Here is a 25,260-nt window from a genome sequence, read left to right on the forward strand (position 1 = left end):
TTTGGTTTAGAACATTTTAGTTAGGGCATATGCATGTTTGTGTAGCACAGATTTGTAAAATGAGTCAAATCACCCGATAGGAAAAATTATGAAGAACCCAAGTCTGTATCACTCAGATTATCTGATCAATCTCGGAGACTCCGGGTAGTTATGTGGTCATGTAGCCGAGAGCTTCGTTCGGAAGCTCACTCGGAGTGTCCGGCCTATCCCGGATAGTCTGGACCAACCCGAAGGTTCCAGGTCAAGTTACAATAGTGCTAACCGAGAGCTTTCACCGGAGGATGGCCCGGATACTCCAGAACTCGGACATTCCAGATTCACTCGGATACTCCGGGTCACTCAAATAAAAAGCAGCAACCGAGCACCTCTTCCAGAGGTTCACCTAGAGGGTCCGAGCCTAGATACTCTGGATGGCTGTTAATTTCTGGATTTTGTTTAGATTGTTTAGTATTGCATTGATTCGCATATCTTATACTTCTGACATGTTGTTAAGCTTTGTGGCATATTTTGTCACTTCATTCATACTCATTGCATTGCACGCGTTGATCCTTTTTAAAGATCACCGATCCGTCAATTCCGGAGGCCAAGGGCGATCCCGAGGCGCCTCACCTATTTGAGCCAGTGCATCCAGGCAAGCAAATAAGCATATTGATCCCTCTTGTGAAATTGGATAAGTCTAAAATTGATAAAATATGCTTATGTATGTACGAATGTTTAGTGAGTCAGTGTCGGGTACCAATGGGTAGAACCTATGCCGGTTGCATTCTTCTACTTTGAATACTTGTGTATTTACATTTCTTGTAGCCTTGAGATGTTGTCAATGTCTAGGTATGAGTTCGACTTATATGCTTAGGTCATTCGGTAGAAGTCGAACGACGGAGCATCCCGTTGTTTGTGAGCATAGGACCTTCTTATGATTACATATACTTGTTGAGGTTGAGATGGTTGTGTGAGTGATGAGTATGAGACGAGGTGTGGGCGGTGCTAGGAGGTGTTTTGTCTTGCCCGGATGTAGAGTTCCCCTGGGTAGGTCGGTAGAGGAAACTGGACATCGTAGATCGCTTTGCGCCGGTTAAGCACCGATCGTCGGTGTTGTTGGCTTTAGCACTTACCTTACTCACCACATGCCAATCTAATAGTAAGGTGAGCCGAATACCTTAGCAGCTATGGCTTTTTGGGCTTAGACATCGACGGTGTGAGCGGGCTGGCTTGTAGCGGTACTAGTTTGCTCCAGGAATAGTTCTAGTACCATCACGCCGAGCGATGCATGATCCAAACGATTGGGGCTGGTTGGGAAAGGTTGTCACGAGTACCCCTTGTGTGCACTTTGGCCGGTGGCACAAGACGAATGGTCCTCGTATCGTGTGAGTCCAAGAGTATCCTCTGCAAGGTATATAAACAGTTTGAACTGCCACGTTCTCGATCATGAGTATGCTCCTGTCCATCTGCATCAGTCATAAAGTTTCGAGTATGGTTTGTGGTTCAATATGTGGGAGATGGTGATGTTGGTACTTGTTACTTATTGATATACGTGTTGTTTACCGTTACTTTTGTTCAGTAGTTAGTTGCAGTGTAGTTTTCATATGTTTTGGTAAAGTTTCAGTCGCTCACACATATATATATATAGGATGCTTAGTGCATATATTTTACTTAACCTATGGTTCATTCTTGCTAATGATGAATGCATAATATTTGAAGTTGATCTGTGTATATGTACTATATATGGTTTAAGTCTTGCGAGTACCTTCGTACTCATACCTGCGTTTTCGGGTACTCCTGTTGCTAGAGAAGATGTTGTTTTTGGCTACTTCGTGCCTGCCGATTAAGGTGCGGGCAAGAGTAGTGCATCCTACTCTGAAGGTGGCGTGTTAAGACGGTGCATAGGGGCATGTGGTGTCGTTCTCTTTTGTTGTTCATAAGTTTAACTTTTCATTGCGTAGTTCTTTTGTGGTTAGGAGTTGAGAAGTTTTGTCTCCTCCTAGCTCTCTTTTCTTGTAAATTGTTGAATCAGTTGCATATTTAATACTTGTAATATAAATGTTTATTACTAGCTCTTTATTAAGCTATGTTGTGATGTACATGTTGGAAGGCATGTGTTTTGATCTTTAGGCATAAAACACATGCCGGGATTACCGGGATGATATTCTGGTTAATCATCGAAGTTATGATTATGAATGATGATCCTCCTGGTGATTAATTAGAATATTATTTGGACGGTTCCCCATAGCATATTTAGCATTTTCACTTATGAAAAATCCGTTAGTTTATTATTTGCTGCAAGTTTAGTCCAACAGTAAAAGGGGACAAATTTTTTGTAAAAACTCATATTCACCTCCTCTAGGCGATATCATTATCCTTCCAATGCCTTCATCCCCAACATGTTCCTAGGCCTGCTAAACCCGATGCACGCCTCTTCCTCGACAGCCTCGACTACGTCGACTTTGACATCGACCTCTTCCTCGACGAATGCCTTGTCCACGTCACTGTCTTCTTCTCTTGTGCATCCCTACGCCTATCACCATGGTGCCTCTTACACATATGGCTTCATATGTGACTCCCTTGACCACGGCAACCCTACTACGCCTATGTCGATCATGGCTACTCGTCTCGCTCTCGGCTACCTCGACATCAGGCACAAGGGCTACCATCTGCATAAGCAATTCGTCGATTTCTCCAGTCACAATATCTACATCGCGTTGTTTCAACTACGAAGATATCATTCATCTTTCTCTCCAGTCTCATCGTCTGCGATGCTCCCACTGTGACTGCAGAGGGATATTAGAGTATATGATATAGGAAACATAAGGATCCATTTATTATAGTATGATAGGATTAGATTTTATTCTTTCTATAGAGTTGATTGATATCTAAATTATATATACCTATATATTCAGCCATCGAGACTTAATACAATATACACAATAACATTCCACCCATCCTCGTACTCTCGCATTATCGAGCTGGCCCAGAGAACAGTAGCTGTGTGCATACGTACACTGCATGTACTTCAATTTCACCCAGCAAATACTCGATTTAGCATATGACAATGATATATTAGAAACACAGGCATCTTGTCCGTGCATACGTACGTTTTTGTACCCGTTAACATTGGTATGATGATGGCATGCATCCGCAACCGTATACCTCTGTACCCACTCCGATCCAAGTATGTCAGCGTCTCTCGCACTGCCGCACAGCTTGTTCTTTGGTCCAGACGCACGGACGCTCCGGTGAGTGAGCGAGCGAGCGAGCATGCAGTCGTCTCCCGCACCCGAGCTAGCTTGCTTGCTCACCAACTACTAGTGTACGCTCTACTCCCGCACCCGCAGGCAACAGGCAGGAACTCTCTGAGAGCTCGCGCGCGCGAGCCCGGCCACTAACCATGAAGTCGTCGTCGTCACAGAGTCAGAGTCCGAAGACCGCGTCGCCCCGCGGCGCCACGGCTTCGGAGCCGTGGCTGGTCTCCGCCGTGGCGGCCAGCGCCAGCAACGATTCGTGCGTCAACGACGTGGACAACTTTGAGCGCACCGTGGCCGCCGTCAAGTCCAAGTCGGCGGCATGCGCCCGCCCGGACCTGCTCGCGTCCGTGCTGTCCCACTACGCCGCCAAGTGGCTCCCGGACGTGGCGCCCTCCTCGCCGTCCCCGGCCTCGTCCGCCTCCGGCCGCTTCCTGCCCCCGGAGAGCCCCACCGCCACGTGGATCAAGAAGAAGCTCCTGCTGGAGTCCCTCGTCGCCGCGCTCCCGCCCGACCCGCCAGCGCCCGGCTGCGGCGCCGTCGCTAACGACGGCATCACGTGCGACTTCCTGCTCAAGCTGCTCCGCGCGGGGAGCATGGTGGGCGCGGACGCGGCGCTGCTGCAGGACCTGGAGGCCCGCGCGGCGCGGCGGCTGGACCAGGCGACGCTGGGCGCGGTGATGATACCGGCGTTCGGGCACGGCGAGCACGCGGGGGCGCTGCTGCTGGACGTGCCGCTCGTGCTGCGGCTCGTGCGCGGGTTCCTCAAGGACGGTGCCGCCGCCAACAAGGCCAGCGCCCTCGGCGGCGGCGGCGCGGCCGCCGCCAGGGTGGCGAGGCTGGTGGACGCGTACCTGGCCGAGGCCGCGCTCGAGGCCGGGCTGCGCCCCGCCGAGTTCGAGGAGCTCGCGCGCGCCGTCCCCGCCCACGCCCGCCCCGCGGACGACGCGCTCTACCGCGCCGTCGACACCTACCTCAAGGTGCGCATGCGCTCGCTTTCTCGCTTCCATCACTTTCCATTTTTCTGCTCCTCCATGACTCGGAGTCGATGCACACCAAGCGCGTGCCGCGTAGGCGCGTACGTGCCCATCCCTACACGCCGAAAAGACCTCGCTTACAAACAACATAGCTGCGTGTCAGTGTTAGTGTTGGCGCATACTAACTTGCATTCCTGCATCGCAGTTACATGTCTTGCTGTGAGACTAGTCTAGAGAGGAAATCTCAGGGGCTATTTGATTCAACAACTATAAACGCAAATGGGAACGGTATCGAATTACCCTAGTGATGAAAATGGAACGGGTGAAAGCAGACTTTGTTTGGTTCGATTCAGGGAATGGAATCAGAACCCATTGTAGTAGTCGTTGCCAGGCTATGAGCAAGCAAGCGAGCGAGCCAACCCTGCGAGCACGAGCTGCAGGACCGCACTGCGATGCCAGTACAGCTTCCCGTGCGCCGCTGCCGAACTTGCCGAGTGCCGTGCGGAGGTCGCCCGCCGTCGCCGAGCTCACCGAGACTGTCCATGCTGTGGTCACCCGTCGTCACCGAGCTCTCGGAGGCTATCCAAGATCACCCGCCGCCGCCTTCCTTGGGATCTTGGCGCCACGGGTTTCGGCGACGAGCTTTACTAGAGGCCGGGACCTGCGGAGACGACGGTGGCGACGGTGATGGAGCGGTCGTAGGGGCAAAGGTATCATCCAATACGAGAGATTTTAAATGGTATGTGCCTTGTGCTGGCCCGGTATCAGGTCCCGTATTACCCGAGTACGTACCACTTTAACCAAACACAAACTAATGTAATAGAGTCGCAGCGAATCGGATCACGCCGTAAAACAGCCGAACCAAACACCATCTTAGTTGCAGAGGCTGTTGCTTTCACTTGGCAACTTCTTTTTGTGCACGGCGGAAAGGCAGGGTGGTGAAATCCAAGCTCTTGAGTTGATGGGTACGTAGTGGGTGGAGGTGCCTTGGGTTGCACATAGGCCCGCCTATCCCAACCAACGCAACGAAGTGTGCCAACACATTGGTCTTTGGTCTCGGTAAAAGAGAGGGGAATCAGGCATGCATATACTGCACGACTTTGGTCTTTGGCCGCCTGAAAACTTGCGAGGCATGTTCATGTGTCTGTGTGTTTGACTGCACTGTGATTCGCATTGGACCATGTACTGAACGTCTAAGATAATTTGTCTAGCTAGTGTAGCACCACTAGTATCCAATTTTTTTTCTTAAAGCATGTCGTGGCCTTAAACCCAATTACTCTGCAATCATAAGGTAGGTCTTGTGTGTACCATCAAAGATAATCAACCATAGGCCTGCAACATAAAACTATGCATACTAAGATATTCTAATCAGGAAGGCAACAAACTACACTTGTTATTTTATCCCATGGGTTTGCTTGTGCCTGGCTTGTGAACTGGATGATAGACTAGTTGCTTCCATGATTTGCCTGGCTTGTGAACTGGATGATAGACTAGTTGCTTCCATGATTTTCCAATGCAAAATTAATCCCTCTCCTATTTGTCATTAAGACCCTTCCTTGCATCTGTCTGTTGCATCTCTCAGCCTGAAATCTCTTGGTGTTACTGTAGTGTCCAAACTTACTACTAATCTCCGAAGCTTGTTCAGCCACTTCACGCCTGATGGTGTTAGTATATCTTCTTAGTGAAGAACAAACCTTGGGAGCTAGACCTCACGTGAGCTCCAGCTGCTAACTAACAAAATGAGTTTATTACCTGTTATGATACATGGGAATAGTTGCTTGTGGATATCAAAACCTTCTTGCCCCTTTGTGCCCTGTGCATTCAACTATTCAGCCTGTCAGCCACACTTCTTTTTGTCTTGCTGCGACCAGTCACTAGCAAGTTTACTGTATGCCTGCATTTCGCAGGCAACTAGATGTTAAAGAAATCACATTTGTGATTGGTACTTAATATTCCGTTCAGATTCATCCAAAAGACGTGTGGATGAAATCTATTATCTTAATATGTGAGGGTAAAAGAGCCTCCACGTTCGCTTTTACTTTTAAGACTGTGAAATTACCACGTTAATTGAGAAAAGAAAAATATTTGAATCACTCATTGCTATGATGAAATGGTCTATATTTATCCAAAAAAAACATATCAAAATCAATATTTGTAATATGAAAATTATGCAAACAAAAAGTCCAAGTTCGTAATCACATGCAACCAATCGGATACTAAGGTACACATGTATATGAGAAGTCAGATATTTAAAAAGAGAGTACAAGGTGATATACGCGTGTATATGTGAAGTTAGATATTTTTAAAAAAGAGTCAAAGTTGGATCATTCTATCTATTTGCCTGGTACTCACACGCAACCAAATTGGATACAAAGTCTTTCTCGGTAACGAGACCTATATATTAAAAAGTACATGACAAAATTCTTCATTGCTTCTTTGTTGTCGTTGACCTGCAGTAGTGCTGCATCGTCGAAAGCTCTGTTTGTTTGGTTTTCTTGTCAGGATTTCGTGATCTTTGATGACGTGCATTGGTTGTGCAAATCTAACATATTGGTTTTCTTGCTATGATTTCGTGATAATCTGCATTGGTTGTACATTGCGGAAGATCGAATCTGTCGATGTGTCTTTGTCAAATTAGTTTCGGTGCCGGGCTTACATTAATCTCACCTCTTTTGAAACTAATTATTGGGTTTTTCCTGCCTACACTGTCATCACTCATCATCTGCGTGCTCTGGTATAGTTTTTTAATCAGCTGGTTTTCTGGGTTTTTTTTTGTCTTCCATTATATTGCTTTAGTGCCACCATCTGACTGTTGTAGCATTGGTATATCTTGCACATGCAAATTTAGTTATTAATTAATTAAAAGATGAACAGTCAAAAAGTAGAGTTCACAAGAATTTAGGTTTAAAAGTGGTTATAATTTATTATAAAAAGATGCAAATCTACTTACTCATAGTTGTTTATTGTCTTTAGCATGCTTACTCTGCAAACAATTTATAGTGCAAATCTACTTAAGTTGTTCCATCTTAACGTTGTTTCATAACATAAATTCATATTTGGTTTTTCTGTAGCAGCATATAAATAGATCATTGCAATAACTTTACAACTTGATTAATTGCATACTTGATTTTTTATTTTCTTTTTAAAACAAATAGCAACTTCTTAGTTTGCTGTGCATACTATAAATACTTGCCAAAAACTTGCAAAATTTTACTACATAACATTAAATGAGAAACATGTTCGATGGGATATAATCAATAGAATATTGTACTTTAAGCTCTATTTTCTAGAAGATAGTCGAAAACTCATATGATCAACTAAAAAGCTACTATGCTAATGAAATATTAATAAAATAAACTTAAAAATCTGAAGTATAGTCTTTACTTGGATTTACATTAGCTCATGAACCACCTTTTATTGATTTCTTGAACTTCATCATTCCGTTTTAGCAATTATTACTTGCAAAATAACTGAAAATAATGGTCAATTATTAGATATTAACAAGGTAATAAAGCATTAGCAAATGAAGTTAAAAAATAAAGCATAGTATTTACTTGGATTTCCAAATTGCGCGGCTAGATATGATTTTTTGAGCGTGTATTGATTATTATTTTGAATATTATTTTGGCGTAAAGCAGACATGAACAGAAAATGTAGGTAGTAGGTACTCTGTCTTTTAGATGACAGCCATTGCAGAGTACAAGCTAGAACAGTGGCAAGATCTATCCTTAGATCCCATGGGCCTGACTGCCTGAGCATCAGAACATCAGATCCAAATGCAGCCAAAACAAATCATGGTGAAGTCAGTTCCTCTGTCGTCAGAAACTGGAAACGTTGTCATGTCAATAAGCCATACGCTAGCCATGAAAAGTCATGTCAGTTTCAAAGCCTACAATTTTTTTGCGCAATGAAAAATTGATGATGTACAACAATAAAATTACATTAAGATAATCCAAAATGCTGTGATAATCGTTAAAGGGAATGGTTAATGACACTTGGTATGGTTCCGTTCCCATCAGGCGCATCCAAACACGGGCAAAGAGGAGAAGAAGTCGCTGTGCTGGCTGATCGACGCGCGCAAGCTCACGGCGGAGGCCGCGGCGCACGCCGTCCAGAACGACCGCCTGCCGGTGCGCTCCGTGATGCAGGTGCTCTTCTCGGAGCACGGAAAGCTCAACCGCCTCGCCGAGCTGAGCGCCTCCTTCAGCTGCCAGCGGAGCCCCAACCCGGCGCTGGAGCTCCCCGGCCGGTGCACCTCCAAGCGCGAGGTCCTGGCGCAGCACCAGGAGGTGCGCCGCCTGCGTGAGGACGTCGCCAGGCTCCAGGTTCTTCACCATCTTGAACTTTCGAGTCTGGACCCAGTTCACTGCTCCGATCCAATGCACTGACACTGAAACGTTGAGATGGTCTCCTACCTCCATTGCAGGTGCAGTGCAACGCGCTGCAGGCCCAAGTGGACAGGCTGAGCTCGGAGAGGCGGCGACGCGGCGGCGGCGGCGGATTCTTCAAGTGGAGCACGTTCTGGTTCGGCGGGGGCATGGGCGCCGACGTCGCGAGGGTGGATGACACGGAGAGCGGCATGGAGCGGCGGACGCCGCCGAAGGGGAAGAAGGACAGCGCCGCCACGGCGACTCCGAACGCGAAGTGGCGCAAGTCAACGTCATGAGAGCGAGCTGAAACCAGGCTGATGAAGTGATTACGATCAATGACCTGTTGATTTTCTTTTTGTTTTTGGTATGATGACACTGTTACAGCCATTTCTAATTTCGAATTATCATCCTGGTGTTATTTTCATCTGGGTAGTGTGTTTTGTTTGTGTTCATGATGAACTCAGATGCTCACTGCAGCGCCTGAAGTGACCTAAAAGCACCAACTTCTGAAACCACCAACAATCCAACATGCATAATCAAAATGCGAAGTTCTCAAAGTGCAGGCGAAACTCTTAGTTTCGCAGCTCAAGAACAAGAACAATTAAAAAAAATCACGAATCAACAAATGGTTGTACACACACTAATCTGATCACAATAAGGTGACCATAAATATCTCACAAGTCACAGGCAGAGCCTCAGACAGAAGTCTGCAAGCTATGCTCACTCACTTATTCAGCTACAGAACACAATAACTATTGACATCAATTTGAACACACTGAAAGAAGAATAGATAGGCCGATGTATGGTGCAATGATTTATTTGTTTACTGCTTTCTTGATCGCCTGCTTGCATCTGCTGAGGAACTTGCTGCTGCTTGTGGACTGTTGAATATTCCATCGCGCTTTCATCTGTTGATTTGCTATGTATAGTTTCTTTACTAAATTAGCTGCAATTTCCATTGTTAGTTGGAGCATGGTCACGTTCTAAGGCTGTGCGCGGTTGTAGTGAGCTTGACGCATGCTCAGTTCATGTGGAGCGCGTCGCGTGGCATGACCCGTTCGTGGCGCATGCCGCGCATGGCAGCCGATCTGGCCGGCCACGATTTCCTTTCGATTGTCCATATATACCAAGGAATAAAACAGAAAATGCTGCCAAGTTTTAGCAGCACAAATCCACCTCTCCACCTTCGTGTTCGCGTGTGTCTTTCGAGAGATCACCGGCGGCGAGATCGCGGTGAACTCCAACATTTGGTATCAGAGCCTGTGTGAGATCCGAGGCAGCCATGTCGGCAGCGGCACGTTTGGAAGGTCGGGAACTCACCCCACCTGACGGCCGACGGCGTCGATCGCCCTCTCCTCCGCCGCGCCGAGCGCGCCACCGCAATGGTGGCCGCGACGTGGTCGTCGAACGCGTCATCGAGAGGAGCTCGGCGTCCGTCGTCTACCCCGTGCTCACGCGCACCAACTACACCGAGTGGTCGCTCGTCATGCGGGTGAACCTGTAGGCGCAGGGCCTCTGGAGCGCCATCGACCCCGGCACCGACAACTACCGCGACGACCAGAACGCGCTCGCCGCCCTGCTTCGCGCTGTACCGCAGGAGATGCAGGCAGGGCTAGCGGTAAAAGAGTCCGCAGCGGAGGCGTGGCAGGCGATCAGATCCATGCGGGTCGGCGTCGACCGCATGAAGGAGGCGAATGCGGAGCAGCTACGCCAGGAGTTCGCGAGCATCGCGTTCAAGTCCGGCGAGACGGTTGAAGATTTCGCGCTGCGCATCACCACTCTGGCCAATCAACTACGCATCCTCGGCGATGACATCACCGACAAAGAGGTAGTCAAGAAACTGCTTCACTCTGTCCCTGAGCATCTGGAGCAGGTGGCGATCTCCATCGAGACCCTGCTCGACCTCAACACCCTCTCGATCAAAGAGGCAACTGGTCATCTGCGGGCAGTAGAACGGCGCAAGAAGACTGCCTCCGTCACGGTCAAGGACAGCAGCGGCCGCCTTCTTCTCACCGAGGAGGAGTGGCTCGCGCGTTTGAAGATCCGCGACGGCAGCGGCTCCAGCTCCAGCTCCGGGAACCGCGGGCGTCATGGCGGTGGCAAGCCGTCCTGCGGACGTGGTCGTAGCAGCAGCGGCAAAGGCGGCAAGGCACCGTCGAGTGAAGCCGCCCCAGATGACATATGCGACTATTGCGGGAAGAGAGGGCACTGGGCCAAAAAATGCCGCAAGAAAAAGAGAGACGAGCAGGCTCAGGCCCATCTGCCCCAAGGAGAAGAGGAGGACCAGTCCCTGCTGATGGCCCATGCGATCATCGTCAACCCGGCGCCAACACCGACTGCCCCGACTCCGCCGCCGCGCCGCGTCATCATGATCGAGGAGCAGAAGGTCTTCGCCGATCTGGGGCCCAGGGAGGAGCGTGATCATCGCCTCTGGGTCCTGGACACTGGGGCTACGAACCACATGACCGGGTCTAGGAACGCCTTCTCCGAGCTTGACGCCGGCATCTGCGGCAACGTTCGGGTCGGCGACGGCTCCGTCGTGGAGATCGAGGGGCGTGGCACCATCGTCTTCACTTGCAAGAACGGCGAGCACCGGGCGTTTACTGGGGTGTACTTCATTCCCCGGCTAAAGGCGAACATCATCAGCATCGGACAGTTCGACGAGGCAGGCTGCTGCGTGGAGATCGACGTCGGCATTCTGCGCATTTACGACCCGAGCCGCCGTCTCCTCGCCAAGGTGACCCGGTCCCCTGATCGCCTGTACCACCTCGAGCTGAACATTGGGCGGCTCGTGTTCTTGTCCGCGCGGAGCTCAGAGGTGGCATGGCGCTGGCACGCCAGGTTCGGCCACCTCAGCTTCGCCTCCCTGCGCAAGATGGTGAACCAGCAAATGGTCCGTGGGCTGTCGCCACTTGATCAAGTGGATCAGGTGTGCGACAGCTGCCTCGTCGGCAAGCAGCGGCGCGCCTCGTTCCCAGCTCAGGCGCGACACCGAGCAGAGCACATCCTCAACCTCGTCCACGGCGACCTCTGCGGCCCAATCACGCCTGCTACTCCCAGCGGTAACAAATACTTTATTTTGCTGGTTGATGACATGAGCCGCTACATGTGGCTGCGTCTTCTTTCGAGCAAAGATCAGGCACCGCAGGTGATCAAAGAATTCCAGGCTGCCGTCGAGGTGCAGTCCGGCAGGAAACTGAAGGTTCTCCGCACCGATCACGGGGGGGAGTTCACGTCTGTGGAATTCGGGCGGTACTGCACAGAGCGCGGCGTCGAGTGGCACCTCATCGCCCCCTACTCACCGCAGCAGAATGGGGTGGTTAAGCGTCGCAACCAGAGCGTGGTGGCCATGGCGCGATGCATGCTCAAGGCGAAGAGCTTGCCCGGCTACTTCTGGGGTGAGGCCATCTCCACGGCGGTCCACATCCTGAACCATGCCCCGACGCGCGCGCTCGACGGCAAGACGCCCTATGAGGCGTGGTATGGCGAACTCCCGGTGGTCCACTACTTCCACACTTTTGGCTGTGTCGCGCATGTGAAGAACACGCGGCCGAATTTGAAGAAGCTCAACGACCGTAGCTCGCCGGCAATCTTCGTCGGCTACGAGCGCGGCTCCAAGGCGTACGGTGCTACGACCCCGCCAGCAAGCGCATCATCGTCACGCGCGACGTCGTCTTCGACGAGGCGGCCCAGTGATGCTGGGAGAACGACGACGGCGAGCCTGTGGATGTCTACGCACCGTTCACCGTCGAGTACACCACTGAGGTCATCACCACTCCGATAGCGGCAGCAGCCTCTCCATCGCCCTCTCTGGCTCTAGCTTCGCCACGTACGCCACCAGGCGGAACACCACCGGGTCCTACGCAGCCCGAGACGCCACCGGGCGCGGTAACGCCCATCCAGTTCGTCTTGCCGCCAGCAGAGCTCAGCGACGACGAGCTAGACGCCGACCACGACGACGCCCACTTCGGTTCCGTGCCATCGACAACGTCATCGGTCCCTCTTCACCACCCGGCCTTGCACGCAGGGTGTTCGATGAGGCGCTCCACTTCACCACGGCGGACAAGCCTGCTACATTTGTCGAGGCTGAGAAGGAAGCTAGCTGGCGGCAGGCGATGCGCGACGAGATGAAAGCCATCGAGGACAACAAGACATGGGAGCTGGTGTCGCTCCCCACTGGGCACCGTGCAATCGAGCTCAAATGGGTCTTCAAGGTGAAGCGCGACGAGAACAGCGACGTCGTGCGGCACAAGGCGCGCCTGGTGGCGAAAGGGTATGTCCAGCGCGCCGGCATTGACTTCGACGAGGTCTTTGTGCCGGTGGCCCGCCTGGAGTTGGTGCGCCTGATGCTGGCGTTGGCGGCGCATGAGCGCTGGGAGGTCCATCACATGGACGTGAAGAGCGCGTTCCTCAACGGCGAGCTCAAGGAGGAAGTCTACGTCGCGCAGCAGCCGGGCTTCATCGTCGCCGGCAGCGAGCACAAGGTGCTGCGCCTGCACATGGCGTTGTATGGACTTTGTCAAGCACCGAGGGCCTGGAATGCCAAGCTCGATGCCACCATGGCGTCACTTGGTTTCCAGAGGAGCGGCTCCGAGCACGGAATCTACACGCGTAGCAGAGGCAGTGCGCGGCTGGTGGTCGGCGTCTACGTCGACGATTTGATCATCACCGGCACCAGCAGCGACGCCATCAAGGCGTTTGTCGGTGTATTCAGAACCAGGGGTCCCTAGGTCCCGAGACCAGGCCGGCCATCCGCCACATGTCACCACCCTGCAAGGTAAGAAGAAGCTAAGTCCCGGGAGAAGGTGCTCGGGGCCGCCGCCTCTGGTTCCCGAGCACCCCAGTTCCCCGATGATCCGCAGAGCCCAAATATCGGGAAGGAAGTGCTCGGGAGAGAGTGCTCGGGGCTGCACGTGGCAGCCCCCGAGGACTCGGTTCCCCGAAGGTCTCACCCAAGTGCTCGGGAGAGAGTGCTCGGGGCTGCATGTGGCAGCCCCCGAGGACTCGGTGCCCCGAAGGTCCCTCCGAAGTGCTCGGGAGAGAGTGCTCGGGGCTGCACGTGGCAGCCCCCGAGGACTCGGTGCCCCGAAGGTCCCACCGAAGTGCTCGGGAGAGAGTGCTCGGGGCTGCACGTGGCAGCCCCCGAGGACTCGGTGCCCCGAAGGTCCCACCGAAGTGCTCGGGAGAGAGTGCTCGGGGCTGCACGTGGCAGCCCCCGAGGACTCGGTGCCCTGAAGGTCTCACTCAAGTGCTCGGGGGAGAGTGCTCGGGGCTGCACGTGGCAGCCCCCGAGGACTCGGTTCCCCGAAGGTTCGCGCAGGATCATTCGACGACCCGAAGGGTCCCGTCGTCAGGGTGTCATCCAGTCAAAGGCCCAATGCCGCATTTAATAGGCACACGCGGCCTGACATCCCGACATCCTGACATTCTCAGCTGCCCACGCCCCAGTGTCAGACCCTGCCATGCACTGGCAGGGGGGGCGTGGGTCCATTAAATGCACGGGTCCCGTCCCGTTTCATCCGGGTGCCTCAGGATAACGTTGCCAGAATCGAAGCGCTCCGCCTGCCACCCTGCCCTGGCGGAAGAACAAGACAGGGTGGGCGCACCGGGCACCTCTGAGGCTGCCCGGTGGGCCCCCTTTATGGCGCCCGAGGGCTTCCACAGTGGCGGGTGGTCGGATGCGCGCCGCATTTCTCCACCGCCCCTGTCACTTCGCCAAGACGAAATGATTACGCCTTTCTCCGTGGCACCTTGGCATTCGCATCCCCTCTTTCCCATTCAGGATATGTTGAGGTCGGCGCGCCTATAAAAGGAAAGGATAGGGAACCAAAAAAAAGGATAAGACCAGAAGTGTGTGAAGAAGAGGACGCAGACGCTCGAACCAGCTCAAGCCAAGCTAGAACACGAGAGCCTCAAGCTCTTTGTAAACGGCTCTCCCCTTGGAACCAGATACATCCTTGAAGAATCCCTTCAAGGATAAATATAGCGCTCACACAGGAGTAGGGTGTTATGACTCTGTGCGGCCCGAACCTATCTAAACCCCGGTGCACCCATTTTTCTCGCATTAGGGCGATCATCTCCCACCAGCCATCGCATTTGTTTCCGTTCCCGCTTATTTCCCAAACAAGCTTTTCCAGGATCATCCCCCCCGGCCGAATCTCTAAAAAGGGGTCTCTCGGGATCCCTGCGACAGGAGTTCACCCTCTGACAGCTGGCGTGCCAGGTAGGGGGGAATATCCCTGGATTGTTTGTTTCACTTTTTTTTTCCAGGAAAAGATGGCCGGCGGGCACCGTCTCCAGCGTTCCGGCTCCACTTCCAGTGACGGAGCGCTGCCCGACGCCCGAGAGAGCCCCGTCGCTGCTGCGTACCAGCGGCAGCCGCCATCCACGTGCGCGGTTTTTCTCGCTCAAGGGGATCAAGGCGCTGGGCCCATCAGGGCCGCCGCCGCCGCTGCCGACGTACTTTCCGACCCCCAGCAGGTGGTCGGAACCCCGGCCGCTAGGTCCGCCTCTGGACCACGTCGGGTGCCGCCTCGGCGTAGGCTCGCTTTCAGCGAGGCCAGCCCAGGGAGCGCGCTGCTTGCAGCACATGCTCTCCTCAGGCACCCCCCCCCCGTTCAGGCCACGCCAAACACTCCGGAAGGCCGGTGGATACAAGATGTCGTCGCTTTGGTCGGCACTGCTCGTCGCCAGGTGCAGGCCGGGAGTCCTCGCGCCACTTCTCAGCATGGTGCCGCCAGAGCCGGTTCCTCAACGGGCAACACCCGCACGGACCGAGGGGTCTCCAGGCGGAGCGCCGTCCCCTTGGCCGTGTCTGAAGCCCGGGACCTCCGCTTGCGCCTTGACGAGCGGAGGGGCCACGAGGATGCCCGAGTTACTCTCGAGCGTCAGCGGGAGACCCGGCAGGGGGTTGGGGCAGAGGACCAGGCTTCCTCTCTCCCGGCCCGCGGCCACCGGGGATCCCCGGCTCGCCGCTTCTCGCCACCGAGGACCCCCGCTCGCGCTGCGGGGTACGGCACCGGTTGCCGTGCCTTCACCACCGAGCTCCGCCGGGTTAGGTGGCCTTCCAAGTTCCGCCCCGAGCTGCCGGAGAAGTACGACGGGTCCATCGACCCCGTCGAGTTCCTCCAGATCTACACAACGGCCGTCCAAGCGGCCGGAGGCAGCGAAAAGGTGATGGTAAACTACTTTCATGTTGCCCTGAGGGGCTCCGCCCGCTCTTGGCTTATGAACTTACCCCCAGGGTCTATCGGCTCCTGGGATGACCTGTGCCACCAGTTCGTGGCCAACTTTCAGGGCACGTTTACGCGCCCCGGTTTGGAGTGCGACCTTCATGCCGTCCAGCAGCAGGAGGGGGAAACGCTACGGCGCTTTATACAGCGCTTCAGCCAGGTTCGCAACACCATTCCTCGAGTGGCCCCCCATGCTGTTATTGTTGCTTTCCGGCAGGGCGTCCGTGATGAGCGGATGCTCGAGAAGCTAGGTACGCACGAGATCGAGACCACTGCGGAACTCTTCGCACTGGCCGATAAGTGCGCCAAGGCTGCGGAGGCCAGGGCGTGGCATGCTCCTCGCCCCGCTTCCGACCAGCCAAGTTCTTCCCGCTCTGATAAGCGGGAAAAGAAAAAGAGAAGGAAGCGCGAGGCCGCTCCCGTTGAGCCAGCCCAAGTCCCCGCTCACAGGGTGCCGCAAGAGCCCGATCACCGGCAAGAGCGTCGGCCGGGTGTTGATCGGCGCCCCGTCAGGGCCCCTGCTCGGGCTCCTCCTCGGGCCTCTGTGCCCGCGAGGGCCCCGGCACCGGCTAGGGCACCAGCTCCAGCAAGAGCCCCGGCCCCTGGCCGAGCTCCTGTTCCAGCGAGGGCCCCCGCTCCCGCGGGGCCCGAGCTAGGTAAATGGTGTCCCATACACCTGACCAGATGGCACGACCTCACGGAGTGTCGTACGATCAAAGGACTCGTGGAGCAGCGCCAGAGGGAGCGCGACGAGTCCCGCGGAGGAGGCGATACCGAGGTCGTCCCCAACAACGCCGAGCTCGGCTTCCAGGAGCCCGAGCATGCGGTCGCCTTCATCGACGGGGGCGCTTACACACCCTGCTCGCGCCGTGGCATCAAGGTCATGCGACGCGAAGTGTGCTCGGCAACCCCAAGCGAGGAGGCCACAAGGCCCCTAAGATGGTCGGATACTTCGATCACCTTTAGCATGGCTGATCACCCCGCCAGTACTGCAGTCGTGGGACGGCTACCTCTGGTAGTATCCCCCACTGTCTGCAATGTCAAGGTCGGCAGGGTACTGATCGACGGTGGTGCTGGCCTCAACCTCCTTTCTAAGGAGGCTTTTGAGAAGCTACAAGTATCTTCCCGACGCCTAAAACCGTCACTCCCCTTCTGTGGAGTAACCCCCGGGCACTCCCTGCCCCTCGGGCAGGTTGAGTTACCTGTCACGTTCGGGAGCCGGGACAACTTCCGCACGGAGTGCGTCCTCTTCGATGTCGCGGAGCTCCCTCTCCCCTACAACGCCATCCTCGGGCGTCCGACGCTTGCCAAGTTTATGATGGCCGTGCATTATACATACCTTACGGTTAAGATGCCCGGCCCCGCAGGCTCTATCTCCGTGATCGCCGACTCCGGCGGCGCCGTCTCCTGCGCTGAACAATCATACATGGCTCTGGTCTCAGCGCAGGCCGAGGTTGATGGCTCTACAGGGGGCCCGGGACCCTTTTCATCCAGACCCCGACTCGCCACCGACACCTCTGTTCCAATGAAGGAGGTCGAGGTGGGCGAAGACGCTACCCAGGTTGTCCGTATCGGCAGCGACCTGGGCAGCAAATAGGAAAGCGCGCTCGTCGCCTTCCTCCGGGCTAACGTAGACGTGTTTGCCTGGCAACCGTCCGACATTCCCGGGATCCCTAGGGAGGTGATCGAGCATCATTTGGCCGTGCGTCCGGACGCCCGCCCAGTGAAGCAGAAGGTCCGGCGGCAGGCGCCAGAGCGCCAGGAGTTTATCCGCGAGCAGGTCAGCATGCTCCTCGACGCCGGATTCATCCGAGAAGTCCTCCACCCCGACTGGCTAGCAAACCCAGTCATCGTCCCGAAGGCCAACGGCAAGCTTCGCATGTGCGTGGACTACACCGACCTTAACAAGGCTTGTCCTAAAGATCCCTTTCCCTTACCTCGCATTGATCAAATTATAGATTCAACTGCGGGATGTGATCTTTTATGCTTCCTAGATGCAAACTCTGGGTATCACCAGATTCGCATGGCCGTGGGGGACGAGGAAAAAACTGCTTTTACTACCCCGGTGGGGACTTATTGCTACATGTCAATGCCTTTCGGCCTGCGCAACGCTGGATCCTCTTTCCAGCGCGCTATTCATATCACTCTTAACTCGCAGGTTGGCCGCAACGTCGAGGCTTACATCGACGATCTCGTGGTCAAAACCCGAGACCGCGCCACCCTGCTCGAGGACCTTGCCGAGACTTTCAACAGTCTCCGCTCTACCCGCCTCAAGCTCAACCCGGAGAAATGTGTCTTCGAGGTGCCGGCGGGCAAGCTCCTTGGTTTCTTGGTCTCTGGCCGAGGGATCGAGGTCAATCCAGAGAAGATCCGGGCCATCGAGCAGATGCGACCCCCGGTTCGACTCAAGGAAGTCCAGCGCCTCGCCGGCTGCATGGTAGCCCTCGGGCGCTTCATCTCCAAGCTCGAGGAGCGAGGGCTCCCCCTCTTCAAGCTTCTGAAGAAATCTGGTCATTTTGACTGGACGCCGGAGGCCGAGCAGGCCTTCCGCGACTTAAAGAAGTACCTTACTTCGCCACCCGTGTTGGTGGCTCCTTCTCAAGGTGAGCCCCTGCTGCTCTACGTTTCGGCCACTCCTCAGGTTGTGAGCGTAGTACTGGTGGTGGAGCGCGACGAGTGTTCGGGGCCGGGTGCTGGGTCCCAGCTCCCAGAGGCCCCCGACCACTCACTTGTCCTCGCGGCTCCCCCTGGGAAAGGGGTCGAGCCCGAACACACTGCTCTTCCCAGCCAAGGAATCAAGCCCGAATGCCCGGCCAGCCCCGACCATACCGCCGACCCTGGGGGCTGTGGCAGCCCCCCGGGTGGGGCCACCATCCGGGCCCGCCGGGTACAGCGACCGGTGTACTTCGTCAGCGAGGTCCTCCGGGAGGCCAAGACAAGGTATCCCCAGGCGCAGAAGCTACTCTATGCCGTGCTCATCGCCTCCCGGAAGCTGCGCCACTACTTCCAGGCGCACAAGATCTCGGTGGTTACCACTTATCCACTGGGACCCATTCTCCGGAACCGGGAAGGCACCGGGCGCGTTGTCAAATGGGCGGTCGAGCTGGCGGAGTTCGACCTACACTTCGTCTGTCACCAGGCAATCAAAAGCTAGGCGCTCTCCGACTTCTTGGCAGAGTGGACGCCCATCCCCTGCGTCGTCCCAGAAGAGGTCTCTGCCTATCCTGGGCACGACGCGCCCGGGTACTGGGTTATGCACTTCGATGGCTCCCTCTCGCTTAAAGGCGCAGGGGCCGGAGTGGTTCTCACCTCCCCAACAGGTGAAGAGCTCCGGTACGTCGTACAGTTGCAGTTCCGTGCATCCAACAACATGGCGGAATATGAAGGTCTCATCGCTGGCCTCCGGGCTGCGGTGGGGCTCGGGATTCGTCGCCTCCTGGTCAAGGGGGACTCCCAACTGGTCGTCAACCAGGTATCCAAGGAGTACCAGTGCACGGATCCTCAAATGGCGGCGTACGTGGCTGCAGTCAGAAAGCTCGAGAGACGCTTCGACGGCCTCGAATTGCGGCATATCCCTCGCCGCGACAATGCTTCGGCCGATGAGCTCTCTCGCCTGGCCTCCTCACGTGCGCGCGTCCCTGCCAGAGTCTTTGAAGAAAGACTCGCACGGCCTTCCGTCCTGCCTGCCGAACAGGATGAAGGGGAAACCTCGAACTTAATTCAGGGGACCCCAGCGGTGCCCTCAGTGGGAAGCCCCGTCAGGGCGCCGCCGTCCGGCGAGTGCGCTGTGCTCGCCGAATGTTCTCAAGATGCCTCGTGGATGTCTGACATCCGAGGGTACTTGAAAGAAAAGTTCCTACCCGAGGATGAGGCGTCTGCCGAAAGAGTTGCTCGCCAGTCCAGGCGCTATGCCATAGTAGATGGGGATCTCTACCGACGTAGCGCAGGAGGTGTCCTCCTGAAATGCATCTCTCGGGCAGAAGGCGGCGATCTTCTCGCTGAGGTCCACGAGGGCGATTGCGGTGGCCATTCATCGTTCCGCACGCTGGTCGGGAAGGCCTTCCGGCAAGGTTTCTACTGGCCTACAGCTCTCCAGGATGCTTCCGAGCTGGTTCGGCGCTGCAGGGCGTGCCAGTTCCATGCAAAGCAGATTCACCAGCCAGCTCAGGCTCTCCATACCATTCCCCTGTCATGGCCTTTCGCGGTCTGGGGTTTGGACATTCTGGGTCCATTCCCCCGAGCAGTCGGGGGCTATGCATACCTATATGTCACTATCGACAAATTCACCAAGTGGCCGGAGGCGGTCCCAGTCGTCAAGGTGACCAAAAACACGGCGCTCCAGTTTATCCGCAGCATCACCAGCCGCTTCGGTGTCCCGAACCGGATCATCACCGACAACGGCACCCAGTTCACTAGTGCCTTATTCGGGGACTATTGCGAAGATCTCGGCATCAAGCTTTGCTTCGCTTCCGTCGCTCATCCTCGGAGTAACGGGCAGGTCGAGCGCGCCAACGCGGAGATACTGAAGGGCCTCAAAACCAGGACCTATAACGTGCTCGCTAAGCACGGGAAGGGATGGGTAGACGAGCTGCCAGCCGTGCTGTGGGCCAATCGGACTACGCCAAGCCGCACCACCGGGGAGACTCCTTTCTTCCTCGTCTATGGCGCCGAAGCAGTCCTCCCCTCCGAGCTCACTCTGGGCTCCCCTCGAGTGCATGCATACTCTGAGGGTGAGCAGGAGCGGCAAAGACGCGACGACGTGGACTACCTGGAAGAGCGCCGACAGCGTGCCGCTGTCCGGGCGGCTCGGTATCAGCAGAGTCTGCGGCGTTATCATCTGCGCCATGTCCGGGCCCGGTCTCTCGAGGTGGGGGACCTAGTTCTCCGACGCGTCCAGTCGCGCGAAGGAATGAATAAGCTATCCCCTGTGTGGGAAGGTCCCTTCACCGTGATCGCGGTCCCCCGGGCAGGTTCTTTCAGGTTGGCGACGGAGGAAGGACAGCCACTCCCGAATCCGTGGAACATCGAGCATCTCCGACGCTTCTACCCGTAGATGGTCGTGCTCGCGGCTCAGGCCAGCAAGGCCGGGGGCTTCTCCCCGCCCGAGCAGTCTGAAGGCTTCGCCCCGTGGGGTAAGTCGCTGTCGCCCAACCTTGTAAATATTGCACATTAAGTATTTCAATAAGCAATCGCTATGTCAAAATACTTTTTCTGGATTCCGTATGTTTAATCTGTCTGGTGAGGAGCTCGGTTGTGCGAGAAAAAGTTCGCTCTCTCTCTTTCCCCGCTGACAAAAGAATCCCGATCGGTATGCATGCGAGCAGTCGCCGCTGACTTACGTCCGCCATGGTAGGCTGTGGTGTTCGGTGTCGTGACAGGCTCCCGGGCACTACCGAGTTTCGGGGTGCTCCGGGTAATCCCATCGCTCGAGCTGCTCGAGTAGTCCGGAGCTCGGGCCCCCGGAGCGGGCTGTCGGTGCTCGGTCCGGTCTGTCATACCCGGGCGCCACCAAACCATAGGACCTCTGGGTTATGCCTCTACCCGCTCTTGTCCGCCGGTTTGGGTGTTCGAGAGGTCTCGGGTCGAAAACGAGAGTAGTCTATAACAAGTACCGCACTGGCAGAGCGCGCCAGACAAAGAAATCCTATTTTCTCTTTTAAAGTCACAGGCTGGCGATCACAAGCAGCTCGGCCGCGAGGGCTTCAATGCCCCGATCTCTGGTCGGCCCCAAGGATCCTCGGGTGGTCCTACCACTTAGGCATGGGTGGTCGAGATCACCCGACCCTAGGAGCCTCGTGCGCCTCCGGGCGCTCGGGCGCCCCGTTAAAAGAATTAAATTCCCGGGCACCTGAGCTCGGAAGCACATCCCTCCTGGATCGATGGGCCGGAAGGCCGACAGCTGTCCGGTGAGTGGTTATATTCAGACAAATCTACCTTCAGTAAATTTATGTCCTCGAGTCACTCTCGGGGGCTCTCGCGGTTTAATCTGTTCGGCGAGGTGGTATCCTCGCACGCAAAAACCCTGCCGCGTGTCTACTTTTTCCCAGAACGACAGAGCAGTTTGCAGAAAAGAGTAGCGTGCTTACGATAATGTCTGACCGAAGCCCTTCGTGGTGGTCGTGGTGTTCGGTCCGCTTTTAAGGACCCCGAGCACTACCGAGTCCTCGGGTGCCCTGGGTAATCCTATCGCTCGAGCTACTCGGGTAGTCCGGAGCTCAGGCCTCGGGGGCGGGCTGTCAGTGCTCGGTCCGGCCCGTTTTAAGCCCGGGCACCACCGGACCACGAGGACTCTTGGTCACGTTCTCGCCCGCACGTGTCTCCATTCTGCTAACTGAGTGGTCGCAAAGTGAAAAAGTGTTCACTAGGTATGGCGTGTTCCGAGCGGGATCGATCTATCTCCCGGGCAAGGGAGTCTGTGTCTTTGTTTCTTAACTTAGGCAAATACGGACTCGCGAGAGCTCGAAGGCCGACTGCGCCAGCAACAGCAATCAGGACCACTTTATCCTCGGGGACGGGAAGGTCGGGAACGGCCCGACTGAGTACTCCCCGGGACTTCCAGGCAAAACACCAGAAGAAGCATCATACACTCAGAGAAACTGGAGTTGCGAGCTCAAGGAAAAATTGCCATTAATATTCACAGGATAGATACAAGGCATTTTCTAAGAGTTCACTCCTACATCTACATTCATCAAGATAACAAAAGAAAAAAGACTACAAAAGATCTAGTCGGCGGCAGAGGCGTCGGCTGAGTCCTCTGAGTCGTCCCCGGGGGCTGGCGGCGGCGGCACCTCTCGCCGGAAGCCGGCCGCCACCTCGGAGGCGGTACTCTGGACCGCTGCCCGGGCGGCCTCCCCCTCAGCCTCGACCACTCCCTCCCGCACCGGCTCCAGTGGGAAGTTCGGGTCCCTGCTTCGGTAGCAGGCCAGGACGTGCTCGGCCACGGCACGTGCCAAGCCACGTCCCTCCCGGGCGGCAAGTTCCTGGACTGCCCAAGGCAGGGTCTCGAGGCGCTCGCAGACCTGCTGCAGCCCCAACACTTGTCGTGCGGGGCCGTCGCCCTTCTTGTCGTCGACAAGCCGTCCGAGACCACCCTTCTCCACGGCCCGTCGCATCCGATGGAGTATGTCCTCCAGCATATGCTCGAGGTTGACCCGTGAGACAAAGGCGGTCTCGAGCTTCTCCTTGACGGCCCGCAGCTGTGCCTCAAGTCCCTGGTCCCCGGCCGGACCGGAAGAACCGCCAGCCGCGGCGGGGGCGGCAGCCTGCTTCGTCTTGGCCACCATCTCGGACAAGGCGCGTTCGCGGGCGGCCAGTTCCGCCTCGTGCTTCGCATTCTCCTCCGCCCTGGTAGCCGCGGCGGCCGCTGTAGCAGCAGCTTCGCCCTCTCGGCGACTAAGTTCGCCTTCTCGGCGACTCAGCTCATTCTCCCGCCGGGCCAACACATCCTCCTGCTGGGCCACCGAATCCTCCCGGGCACCGAGATCCGACGCCGATAGCTCATTGTCCACTTCCCGGATGGAGACGTCCTCCTCCCAGCGCTTGAATTCTTCTCTGATCTTCCGGAGGTCGTCTTCCCAGCGCTGGAGGTCGGCGCGCGTCTTCTCGGCCGCGCCCTCCCGGCAGGCCAGCTCGGCTTGCCGCTCCTCCGCAGCCTGCTCCCGGGCTGCGACTGCCACCTCCCTCTCCTGCGCCTGCCCCATCCTGGCGAGGGCCTCGGCAGCTTGCTGCCTCGACGCCTCAGCCAAGCGGGCGGCGTCTTCTCGTTCCCGCGCGGCTTCTGCCCGCGCGGTCTTCAGAGTTTCTCGTTCCCACGCGGCTTCCGCGCGGATGTCTTCTAGGAGCTTCTGCTCCCGCGCGGCTGCCGCACGGGCCTCCTCCTGGGCGCCCGCCAGCTGCGCCTTCTCCAGTGCCAGGCGGGCGCGCTCGAGCTCCCCCTCCTTAGCGTTCACCACTGCGCCCAGCCACCCAACCGCTACTTGGACGCCTTCAATGACGGCCAGGAAAGGATCGACAGGCTGACAGGGCACCGGTGGGGCCTAGGCTTCTCCGCAGAGTGCCTCCAGGGGGGCCGAGCTCTCCGCAGGGCCTTGCACCGCCATCCGCCCCGGGCTCTGCCTGCCCGGGGTAGGCTCCGCCGGAGCCAAGGTCTCGGACGGCGGCCGCATTCCCGCATCGGCCGCCCTGTCCACCGGCCCCGGCAGAACATCCACCTCCACCGTTATCCGCCCCGGGCTCTCCGCGCCCGGGGTAGGTTCCGCCGGCGCCCTTCTCTTGGCCGCCGCCTCCGCCTCTCTCCCAGGGGCCGCCACGTCAATTGGCGCCTCCGCCGTTCCTGTGCCGGCCTCCGTCGGCGCAGCGGGCGGGCTCGGCTCTGGCCCCGGCGCCTGTTCTCTCTCCGTCGCAGCAGCGCCTGCGGTCGGCCTACGGGAGACAAGTGAAAATTATCAAAACATAGTTCGGGCCGGAAATGCCCATGGGAAAGCAAGAAAGAAGACTCACCGATACCGCCATTTGGCCGCTGGGAGCCTGATGTCCGGGTCCGGTGCCGTCGGTCCGGACTCCTCCCGCCGCCTCTTCTGCTGGGGGCTCAGCTGAGCCGCTGCGCGGGCCACAGGCGCCGTCGTGCGGGCCTCGGGTGCCGCCGCACGGGTCTCGGTCTCCGCCGTGCGGGTCGCGGGCGCCGATGCAGGCCCCATCCGCACCAGGCGCAGCTCCAGCACCGGAAATGCCGCAGCTGCCGTCGGTGACGGCGGAGAGTCCGGCACTAGGATCAAGGCCCGGGGACGCTTTCCCCGGTCTCCCGGTGCCAACTCCTCAACAACTTCAGTGGCGCCCTCCTCTCTGGCACGGCGGCTGCCACCTGTGGCGACCCCTTCGCCAGCCTGCGCCGAACTGCCAGCAACCTCATCGCCAAGTAGTTCCTCCAGCCCGGGGAGTTCGGAGGCCTCAGGACTCCGGCTTCTTGGCCGGTCCACGGGCCCCTGGGCATCGAACTCCGGCAGCCCCGCCATAATGGCCACCCGGCAGGGGTTGGCGCAGAGCGCCATCTCCGTCCACGGGAGCTCCGTCCGGCTCATGTCCTCCGTTCCGATGATCACTCGGGTCATCCCCCGCAGCTCCGCCTGCCCCAGATCCCAGCTCGCGCCAATCTGGGTCCTGGTGATGTCCTCCGGCCCGGTGTAGAACCAGCTTGGCCGGGCCCGCTCTCGCAGGGGCGCCAACCGACGGCGCAGAAAGTCCACAACCACCATGACCGAGGTCAGCCCGCCCTCGCGCAGTTCCAGGATGCGCTCCAGCACCGGCTTCAGTCTCGCATCTTCTGGTGGCGGCGCCTCCCACGTCGATCGCCGAGGTTCCACCGCCTTCTCTGGCAATTCGAGGCGCTCGTGGGGGTCGATGTCGACGAAGAACCAGTCCCGTCGCCATTCCTCCCACTTGCTGCGCA

At 56.6% G+C, this 25,260-nt stretch overlaps 1 protein-coding gene across 1 annotated transcript; it reads left to right on the plus strand.

Moving 5' to 3' along the window:
* The first annotated feature begins 3,186 nt into the window (after positions 1-3,186).
* On the plus strand, positions 3,187-8,990 carry LOC133886690 (coleoptile phototropism protein 1-like). The gene is made up of 3 exons (XM_062326473.1): positions 3,187-4,216; positions 8,233-8,538; positions 8,640-8,990. Exons 1-3 carry the CDS (start codon positions 3,383-3,385, stop codon positions 8,877-8,879), a joined length of 1,380 nt encoding a protein of 459 aa, XP_062182457.1. The 5' UTR covers positions 3,187-3,382; the 3' UTR covers positions 8,880-8,990.
* Positions 8,991-25,260: the final 16,270 nt, after the last annotated feature.

Source organism: Phragmites australis, chromosome 1, assembly GCF_958298935.1.
Source record: "Phragmites australis chromosome 1, lpPhrAust1.1, whole genome shotgun sequence".
NCBI lineage: Eukaryota > Viridiplantae > Streptophyta > Magnoliopsida > Poales > Poaceae > Phragmites > Phragmites australis.